This window comes from Ruditapes philippinarum, unplaced genomic scaffold (genome assembly GCF_026571515.1).
Source record: "Ruditapes philippinarum isolate M1 unplaced genomic scaffold, ASM2657151v2 ctg127_1_1_1_1, whole genome shotgun sequence".
Taxonomy (NCBI): Eukaryota; Metazoa; Mollusca; class Bivalvia; order Venerida; family Veneridae; genus Ruditapes; species Ruditapes philippinarum.
In genome coordinates, this window is record NW_026863855.1 from 506,629 (window position 1) to 517,695 (window position 11,067).

The 11,067-nt window shown below is 30.3% G+C and overlaps 2 protein-coding genes across 2 annotated transcripts in view; both read right to left on the reverse strand.

Moving 5' to 3' along the window:
* The window catches only part of LOC132723542 (uncharacterized), a 40,272-nt gene extending 36,788 nt beyond the window's left edge, over positions 1 to 3,484 (reverse strand). Inside the window, exons 1-3 of the mRNA XM_060708280.1 lie at positions 3,221 to 3,484; positions 796 to 855; positions 385 to 473 (exon numbers count right to left, since the gene is read on the reverse strand). Of these exons, the coding sequence (XP_060564263.1) occupies positions 385 to 473; positions 796 to 855; positions 3,221 to 3,279 (208 nt within the window). The 5' untranslated portion in view covers positions 3,280 to 3,484. The remainder of the gene's footprint in view (positions 1 to 384; positions 474 to 795; positions 856 to 3,220) is intronic.
* Positions 3,485 to 4,915: 1,431 nt separating this feature from the next.
* Positions 4,916 to 7,604, reverse strand: LOC132723543 (fibroblast growth factor receptor 3-like). The gene is made up of 5 exons (XM_060708281.1): positions 7,512 to 7,604; positions 6,685 to 6,801; positions 6,407 to 6,521; positions 5,678 to 5,771; positions 4,916 to 5,467 (listed from the first exon to the last, which is right to left on the reverse strand). The coding sequence occupies exons 1-5, from the start codon at positions 7,602 to 7,604 to the stop codon at positions 5,335 to 5,337; spliced, it is 552 nt and encodes a 183-aa protein (XP_060564264.1). The 3' UTR covers positions 4,916 to 5,334.
* Positions 7,605 to 11,067: the final 3,463 nt, after the last annotated feature.

Sequence of the window (11,067 nt, forward strand, 5' to 3'; positions counted from 1 at the left end):
TACTTAAAATATATGTTCGTATACAAACGTGCTTAAATAAGCTTCATTGTTGTACCGTGAGGTTTACATGTACGTGTAGCGCACGATATAAGACTATAACACAAATGAATAAGTAAAATTTTGTGTCAAGACACTTTTAATTCACATGGTGACATGGTCTTAAGAAAGAAAAGAAAACCAAGTTGTGGTATGTGTCTTTGATCATGAAGAAGTATATATGGAACGAAACCGAACATAGTTTTATAATAGGCGCAGTCAGATTTGCTGAAATTCAAGCTACTAAAAGATCATTAAGAAGTAATTTGAAAATAAGGATGACCTGACTTGACCGTGAAAGACGACAACATTGTTATCTATTAATTTAAGGAAAGCGAATATACTTACGAACCGAACAACTTGTGCCACGCCATCCAGGACAACATACTTGCGTCAGCACTGTGTACGGCCTGTATGTGGTACACCTACTCCAACCCCTCAAATATTAAACCAAGCTTTATAAAGTTGTGTTCTAATTTCGTCCATTTTTAGTATGACGATGAAGTAGTCTATAACTTCTAAACGGTTAGTCAATGTTAAGTTTGTAAAAGAACAGGACCAGGGCTGAGGCATTTCAAGTTAGTGAATATCAATCGAGTTTATGACTGAATATTACAACAAATATATGCGACCATAACTGATTGTATCTGTCTATACATTAAGAGATATATTTTGAATCCGTAATACTATATGCAGGTAATATCACAACGCTTTTTTGACCATCTACAAAATCAAATTTAAAGCTGAATTACCACTTACCACAAACCACAATCTTTGTACGTCCTTGCATATGTTGTTTGTAATAAGGTACAGTATCCGCTGAAATATTATAAATATTAGGATTCTTTCGCCTTAAAGACACATTAAAAGTACTATAGTTATCTTAAGCAATGGTTCGTGCTCTGCAGGAAAAAGGTGACTTTTTATATGCCTAGGTTTTTGTGGTACACCAAGAGAATGACTAAAGTGTGATTAAGATGTAATTTCAAATCTTCATAATCAAACTGAATGAATATCGCATAGCATTGTATGCGAAATTATTTGATGTAAATGTTTGTTTATAATTGTCTAAAAATGCAATGAATATCAATGTTTCGCAGCAATAACTGGTTTAGAATCGACTTAATTATGAAAGCCATGCAATTTTATGATTTAAGATTTTTTCACGCTAAAAGCGTATGGTATGTATACGATTACGTGCTATTTGAATGGGCAATGTATTAATAGCAGCAGCGAATAACTGTTTATCTGTTCTTTATCAATGTATAATAGGCAACTTAAGGAGGTACTTTGGTAAACCAGATATGCGTCGAATTACACTATTCAGTATGAATATTTGTTTTTTAAGTTATAAACAGTCACGATTGCTTAATTGCAACATGTATGCAGTTTTTGTAAGTTTGACAAACTTAATTAAAATGTCAGGACAGACGTATCTAAAATATATAAAAAAAATAGGATAACTGTCGGTAAAACGGTGTTTGCTAAACTTTATTATATTATCAAACATCTGGTTGAAAGAAATTAAGCTCCAAACTGACAAACTACGATTATCAACATAATTAACATATTAATAAAGGGTCTGTAATGTCTTTGTTGTTGTTTGTTTGGTTTTGGTATGTTTTTTGTTTGTTTGTTTTTTGTGTGTGTTATTTTTTCAGGAGGCATACATTTTTAGGTGAACATTATAAACAGTACAATACACTCGCTGCTTATCTCAAAGTATCATAACAGAAATATTTACTTTTGATTTAAATGAATAGGGGTTATTTTGAAATTGCCACTGTATGTTTATTTTAACAGATAACAATTTGAGTAAGATTTTAGTCAAACACTTTTAGCCCATTTACTATTTTAAATATCCCCTTCAGCGAAATATATGGTCAATTTTCTTTATCAAAATGTCCTTGTGTAGTAAGGTTGAAATGATTTGTTTTGATAAGTAGTACTGATAAATATTCTACACAAGGGTTTTGTAAACAGATCTCATTTGTTAAATTGTATGATTTATCTGAGCGGCATTTATCTAGTTAATGAAATTTATATGCTACAAAAAAGCTTGCTTCATCCACTCCACTTAAGTATAGCGATTGATTTTTTTTCATTTATTCATAAATAAATTTATAATCAGTTAAAGTATATGTTTTTGTTTGAGTCTTATACATTATCGACTGCAATATTCATTTATTAGTACTCAAGGAATAACACATGAACAGATAACGTTTTTTTTTTTGTACCAACGAATCAACGAACCTACGAAGCATGTAACGAACACACTACTCAACCAGCTATCTATGTATTAAGAAACACATAAACAAATATAAAAAATGTAAATCAGCTAATTTGGCTAAGTTTTGAAGGACAAAAGTATTCTTAATGCCATTATTTTGTGAAATAATTTAAGTGTAAATTCATATACATTTCGGATAATAAACTGATCTTCTTAAGTAAATTTTGAAACAAGAGAAACAATATTTTTAAAAGGTGAGACGTATTGCAAGAAAAAAAGGGTTTTGCAAAATAAAACTCGTAGAATTCAACGCATTCAAAGTTTTTTAACCTTTTAGATAATTTAACTTTAATTGTAATCTACATCAAGAGTTGTTAAATGAAAAACAAAAAACATCTACATTATATTAAAGTGTTTGAATGCATGGATCTACTTTATGTGTATTGGTTTCTCTTTTCAGACTACAAAAAGGAAGTGAAATTATTTTATTATATTTATTATATTGTGACTGCTTTAACATCAAACATGAAAATAAGAAGTAACACATATAAATAATTGCATGATTTTTTCGAATCGAACTCTCAATTCAGAAAATATTTTTCTTGTATTTTTATCAAGTCAATAATATATAATAACAAAAAAAGGAACAAAAAAAACATATCTGAGAAAAAAATAATTAACCAATAATCTAAGCTTTGATTTTCCTGTTATTAATATTGATGTACAGCCCCACATTTTAATTGTTGATTATGCTTAAATAGTTTAAACTGAACTCAAACAAGACTATTTGCATCATCAAGTTAAAAGTAAGTATCCAATTATTATAGTATATTTCTCTTTTTTTTCTATCAGCTGTAAAAAGCCTTAATATAGCATACTGTTTATCATTGTTTTAAAATTATACGAAAATGAAAAATAATGCCAAAAAAATTTAAATGATCAATAAATACTCACCTAAAAGCCGTATCAATTTTTAAGAGAACTACAATGGCAAATATAAACACAGTACCCATGATTTTGTGTATTCGCTTGTCCCCGGTGTACCTTCTTTAATATGCCTTCTTATCAGGAGCATGTTTGTATTTTATAGAGATATGTATAATATACGAACTTGCATAAAACATTTGATGATACTCAATCTGACTAAAGAAGTAGGAGGATATTTTTATAAAAACAAAATAATTCATTTCATTACAGCCATAGAAACATACTATACCATTAAACAAAGCCAGTATAATTTAGTCCTGCTTTTAAATACATGATTATCTCCTCACTTGTGATCCGGCGAAGGCATTAACGTAGCGCCTTTATACATTGGCGTATGCTTGTTACAACTGTTACTACGGTGACATCTGAATACAATTTAGTTCTTTGTATTTCCTTTAGGGACTCTACGATTACAGAATTTTCAATTGAAACCTCAATCTAAATTTGAAAAGTACAGCTGTATACCTCACCAATATATGTTTCTTTTTTGATTATGTAAGTTTCGGCGTTACAACAAATAGTATACTGACTGCAAGAGTAAATGTTATTACATATAAAAAAAACGTTACAATTTGACTGCTGGAATGTTCACCGTAAAGTACTTTCTACTAATTTTGACTTGTTGTTTAAGTAATACAATATATTTTCAGTAAATATATTAACCATTAATGTTATAGTCAAGTGTGGTACAATTTGAGATATGGTATTTCTCACATGCATCACTTTGGATATATTAGTATTTCACGGATTTTTTTTGCCGACTGTTAGCAATAAATGGAAATCACCCTTCGGCACTGCGATCTGTGAAATGATGGTGGGCTAATTAGTGGGCCATACAATACCATTAATATATATAAAAACCGGTAGATGGTCTTATGGACTCATTGTTACCCCTATTTTGACCTCATTTATCTTTATATTCAGATGGGTAAAAAAACAATGAAAAAAATAGAAGAAGATTATCCTGAAAAAGTTAAAAAATTCTATCGAATTTGTTTGTTAGCCACATTAAAAAATTTCGACTTTCTTCGGTAGATGGTGTCAATCTTGAAATCTAAAGAGTAATACATTTAAAAAAAGTTTATTTAGATTACTGATATTTTTTTTGTCAGAAGAATTGTTGGCTTTGTGCTAATATGTTTATTTAGTCAGGGGCAATAGGCAGTTCTAGCGTTTTCTGTTACCTTTTGGGGGTATTTTCAAATGGCCTACACGTTATTATTATTATCCATTTATTATAGGTGTTACTTTGAATGTCCACGTTATGTTAAGTCATTTGTCAAAGAAAACATTCTAGCATGCTTTTATCCGTAGAAGTTCAATGTGTCGTATTTAATGAAAGTTCACATTGGTGTTTACATGAATGATGACTGGTGGTGTATGATTATCAAGCTTATTGCTTTTATAAATTGTATAATTACGACGATAAATGTTACAAATAAAATTGTGTATAAGGACAATGTATGAGTTATCATAAAAATGAAAACATTTTGCATTATAATATAAAAACCCTAGAGACTCGAATACAACATCGGGTTGAAAGACGAGTTATTTCAAATATATTAATCGTCTAGTACAAACTTATGAAATATATAACTGATTTTTATAAGAAGCATCCCCAATTTGAAATTCAGATAAGATAAGTTGGGATCTCCATATCCGCTACAATGTCAATTTCTAAATATAATAATTACATATTAATTAAAAACAAAAGATGCAAATAATAATCTTTTATGAATGTTCACAGTTTTTATAGAAAAAATATTAAGAGATTTCAAATTGGTAACAGAAAAGAATAATGATACATGAATTTATTAATTCATAACTAAAAAATATTTCTTAAAGAAGATTTCTGAAACAATAATGACCTGTCTGGAAACGAAATGTTAAACGACAAACAAAAAGCATCAACATGATAGCACACATATCTAATTTTCTTCCACCGTTTTTTAAGTCAGACAGCTACGAACATTAACTAAACAATAGAAAAGTTAATGTTTTATATATTCGAAAGTTTTGTCTATCTACACCCATAACAGTTTGCAAATGAGAATGAAACGAATCCAATCTTGTTTTGCATTTTACTTTCTATAGTAGTAATAATCATCGGTGGGTGCGGCTACAAATATTTCATCGAGTGTACTTCTTATCTCTTTGAAAGTTGGTCGTTTCTCGGTACTTTCTTCCCAAGTTTGTTTCATTACACCATACCATCTAGTCAATATAATCACAAATATAAAAAAAATCAAGTTCACATCAAGAAGTAGCATGTATATATCTTAAAGTAATCTATTATTCGGGAAAAGGTACATAATAGAATATTAATTAATTTACTGGAAAGTAATGCAATCATAACTGATTTACATTTGTACTCTGAAATAGCGTTAATCAGAACAAGAATATATGAAAGTAGTTTTAACTTACTTGTCATCGCACTGCTCAGGTTTTGGAAGGCGGTAGCCTTCTTTAAGTTTAGCTGGCAGTTCATGACCTCTTATATTGCCGTATGGACTCTCGCCTAAAACATGTATCTAAATTTCAACTTTACAATGGATACTGCATTTACACTGACTGCTTTTATAATGTTGTGTTTCCTATTTATTCTTTAAAGTCACTACCGACAACTCAGTATATCGCAAGCACATTTGCATATGACGTTTTAAACTGACAAAACATTTATTAAAAATCAACTGTAGGTAACATGTTCTATGATTTTAAGATAAGTAGTATATTAACAATTCAATTTGCATACCCCACGCAATGAATGACTGATTTTGCAGCATTCATTACCATATTGCCACTGCGTGACTGACGCAAGAAGGAATTTTCTTTTTGACATACCTTGACTTTAGGTGGCGATTTATGTGGATTAAAGATGTCGTGTTTGCAATGTGTAAACTACATTCTTTGTCCGCTTGAACATATTTTACTTTTTAAAATATTATTTCAACATGAAAAAACATGAATCTGGAAGCCTACCGTTTTAAGCAAAACATTTTTATAAACAATCAGTACCTAGCATTTGTTAAAATAATAGTCATTGATTGAATTTGTACGTTTCTTTTAATAAGATGTTTTTAATTCTTGATATGAAAACATATTACATATGTAGATAAATCAAACTGTTATGTATTGTTTATGCAAATACCATACCGAAAGAAAATATCTCCCAGAGGACGACTCCAAATGACCAAACATCACTTTTTTCAGTCGCATCTACCGTTGATTTAAGACATTCTGGGGCCATCCATTTCAATGGCATCCTCTCCTTTCATTTGAATACATAACAAATTATTAATGATAAGGATAATAATAATGATAATAATATAGTAAAATGGGAATTTCTTTTATGATAAATTTGAAACTGAAAAAAATGAATCATATATCAAATGATCGATTGCAATCATTTGTAAAAAATGTTAAAATGTTACCCTCTTATTGCTATCTCCATCGTGCGTTTCTCCTGCTTTTGGCCCAAACCCAGTTATCTTCGGATTAAGATCAGCATCAAGCAAGACATTGCGAGCTGCAAGACGTCGATGTACAACCTGAAGTACATAAATGCACGTTTATCCGATCGTAAATTAGTGTATACAATGAATCATAAATCATCTATCTATTATATTATTCCTTTATAGACATCCATGTAACATTAACTGGCCTTTAGAGATAACACTTCTTACTAAGTAATGATATGCTGTCAATAAAACAAGGTACATTATTTGAACCTAAAGACAATGACGCGGCTCGAACATACAGCGGTGCGAGGCAAGTGGTCTGAAGTCTACAACGGTTACCCTAAACATTCAACAATTCGGCCACTGATTTATTGAATCCATTGTCTAGTTTTTTTATCTTTTGTTTGATATAGCACGTATCTTTTCGCTTTTCATGAATAAAAGACAATATCTTTAACATTAAACATTACATATATTTGGTCTTTACTGTGAAATACAGACCATACATATTCGATTACACTAGATTATACTAGAATACACTAAGTAATTCTATCGATTTGTGTGTCCGAACTCATACATTTCCCAACAGCAAGGTCAGTAGTTGCGATGAAATCAATCATTTAATATATTATTATAGCTTAAGACTTATATCAGGATAATAATGCTTGAAAATAGCCTATTGTTCGAACTAACAAAACGATATTCTCAAGCCATGATGTAACATTATAATTGTAGATTCAAAAATATAAATGATGTCAATGTTTTAATTCTTGATGGTGTGTCCTTAAGAATCAAGATACCTTTCTTTGTGCAAGAAAATCCATTCCACGAACGACTCCAAGTCCAAATCGTAGTTGGCGTTCAAGTGTTTCAACAGTAATATTATCTTTCATCGTTTCTAGATAGTCTTGCATTTGTCCGTTAGTGCAATATTCGCAGACGATAAATGGACCAACTTAAAGACAAAACACGTTCGAATTCGTTTGAATATTTTATGCATATAAATTATTTTATTCATGCTTAGTTTTTAATTTCCTCTTTAACGTTTGTTTGATAGTGAAAATGGGAAGTTAATGTATTTGTTTGAGACTACAATTCGTAATAAGGCTGAATACTTTATGCAATTCTTTTTATTTTATATATACCGAGAAAAGCCCAAAAGATTGGTCAAAAGATAGTTTGTTTTATTTCTTTAGTCTGATACAAAGTAATTTTGTTCTTTAAAGTAACTAGCCTTACAACACATAGAAAATCAAAGTTACCAGTCAATTGTTACAATTTAGTTTCATGATGCAAAAGAAACAAAAAATTCCGCATTTCATTCCACGAATATATGTGAATTAAACAGTCAAGTAATTATATTGACTTGTAGCTTACTGTTTGTTTCGGACACAACGGCTCCAATAAATTGCAGCACATTTTTGTTCTTGCCGACAATATCTGCGTTAAAAGTAATCTTTGCCGTCAACAGGGACTCATCGTGCTCTGAGAAGTTCTCTGAAAGTTATATGTTTACTCATCTTTACTTGCGTAAGTAAAATAAATTAACTTCACACACACCATGGATGGCAAACGCAAGCATATTAAATAACATGTAATATAATCCCTTATGGTATACATTAGGGATGTCATTCGGAGTCCGGATATCCGAACGTTCGGATCACGATTTGGTGTCCGGAGCCGATTTTCGGATCCGGATGTTTGTATAAAATATTTCAGAATATTGAGAAAATGTGAAAAATACATGAACATGCGTTGAGATATAATCAACGATAGACATGGTGTTGACACCATATTGCATATTGTACTTTAATTTGACAATACACATCGTAATCTCTGCAGAGCCCAAAAAAAAATCAATAATTACTATAAAAATTACGAGTCGTGTTTGACACATGTTGTTAATTCTACATGTACTAGTATGTTAAACACCAAACAAATTTAAGTTTTGTAGGATTCAAGATGAATATTCTAAAGTCCACCGTGCGATTGTCATCGGCAACGATTTTACATTGTTTATGTCCAAATTTAAATAATTAATTAGGCTATTATTTCTATAATATTTCAGCTTACCGAGCCGTCGACTCCTTATTTTGAGAAAATAAAAAATCTGCAGAAATAAAATTAGCAAATAAAGAAATGCACTTACGAATAGTTATATGTCAATTATCACAGCTTTTATTAAAATTGATACGATAATTATCCGTCCAAAATATCTTTCTCCTTTAGTATATAAATCAAACATGTGCCTTTTTTTATAAAACAATTTTTTCACAGTTTTTTCACTTACGAACACTTTAAAAATATGTGTAATTAATGTAAATTTCGGCAACTTCTTTTGATGATTCGAATCAAACAGCCAGGTCTACATGTTGGTAAACATCAGAGATTGGCAGATTCTTTTGAAAAAAGCCGGCTACACACCTGTCAAAGGTCATCGTGTGTAAATTGTATGCATGTTATTGAACAATGCATGGAAACTTTTAATTTTTTACGGGTGTTATTTTGTTTTCACAAATGTGAGCAAGAGTGTTATTGTGTATTATAGCACTAATTCAGGAATTTAGACAATCGGCGATATAAATTTAATTTTCATTTCATTTGAAATCGTAAGTATCATACGCACTTAAATTAATCGATAACAGTCATATTCAATATATAGAAAAAATAAAATCAATACCAAAATTATTTTGATACGTAACATTTCAATTAAAAAGGAAATGAAACGAAAATACTACATTTGAAAAAGGTCGCGAAAAAATGGTTACGTCATATCAGCCAACTAAGAATATAACAACGATCCGAACATCCGGATGTATCCGGATGTTTGATTCGGATATCCGGATGGCCGTTTCGGCTCCAGATGACATCCCTAGTATACATACGTTTGAGCGTCTTAGCCACAACTTTGTCATTCGTTGATCCGAGTGTTGCAAAGTAGATATCAGCAAAGCTTCCTGATTTCAGTAATGCCAATTCTGAATGTCTTGAATGTCTTCAATCTCTCCATTTACATATAAGGAATCTATGTTACCCTGTTACAGATTTAAACAATTTATATTTGTAAAACAAACTGTTTTGATGGTCCACATGTTTAAACACTTAACAAAAACAAAACGATGATTTTGATTTTACCTCTTTAGTAGGCGTTTTGGAAATTAAGATAACATGATATCGACAATGAAAAGAAACAAAATGGCTAAAGAAAATGCATGATAGGTTTAAACCAACACATGCTAATAATAATACTGTACTGCACTCACAGAACTATAATGGTTTGGTATTGCCTTGGATATGATGTCAGCGACAGACGTTTTATATTTTATCGACATTTCATCTAGACGTCGTCGTACAGGTTTCATGTGACCCCTCTTCAACAGAAGCCCAAATATCGCGATAAGCATTGCGACTATTAGCAACACACCTAGAGTTAATTAAAAATATATGTTCAAATAGTAGTTCAGTTCAAATCACAATATGTACCTCTTTGTATCTTAAAGGCAAATAAATTAAATCTTTAAAAATTAGTATCAGTCACATTATGCAGTCTTATAAATATTTACTCAAAAACTAAACCGTTACCTCCTATAGCATGTGTATCGAAACAAGTGATTTTTGATTCCTGAAATAAAAATTATAATATACGATAAACAAACGTACCGACAGTTACCCCCTCAACCATCCCTTCAGACAAGATTATTTCTTTTGGAGCTGGAATAAATTTATTTGATAAAAATATATCTATAAAATATTTTCAGAATATTTCAAGAAAGTCAAAAACTCTAGTATTATCTATTGAAATGCATAAATCTATATATCTGTCACCTGTAGTTTACAAAATTATTTTACGAAATTCGGTGAAGAATAATTCCAAAATGCCTGTTTTTGATTGTTTTCCGAAAGCCTACCTAAGAAAGCAGCATAATGTTTTTGTTTGTTTTATGGGGTTTATTGTGTTGTTAAACGTTTATTTTTTTACATACATGTGTTCAAAGCAGAGACATATCATGTTACAATTATTTCGATAAAGGAACGTACGATTAAGAAAACTGTTCTAAAATTATTCAACTTTTATGATCAATGTTATTATTTTTGTTGTATTTATTTTTCACCCTTTTAAATGCCATCTTTATTTAGCATAATTACATTGAAGTGTAAATTTCAAACATTATGAAAACCAAGAATATACTGATAATTGAGATTAATTAAAACATCCTTTTGGTCGTATGTTTGTGTGTCACCAGTTAGGATGGCTTAATAGTGTAACAGAAATGAAACAACAATATATATAATTTTCAGCACACAAACTACCATGTATAAAAAAGTAATAAAAAATCAATGTTTGAGGAACTAAAT

Bases quoted from the DNA above. Each gene is read 5' to 3' on its own strand.
- LOC132723543 (XM_060708281.1), bottom strand. From the start codon at position 7,604: ATGAAAGATAATATTACTGTTGAAACACTTGAACGCCAACTACGATTT. The intron at 6,522-6,684 runs GTAACATTTTAA...TTCAAATGAAAG, and splicing joins ATGGAGATAGCAATAAGAGG to GAGAGGATGCCATTGAAATG. The intron at 5,772-6,406 runs GTATGGTATTTG...TACATGTTTTAG, and splicing joins CTGGGAGATATTTTCTTTCG to GCGAGAGTCCATACGGCAAT.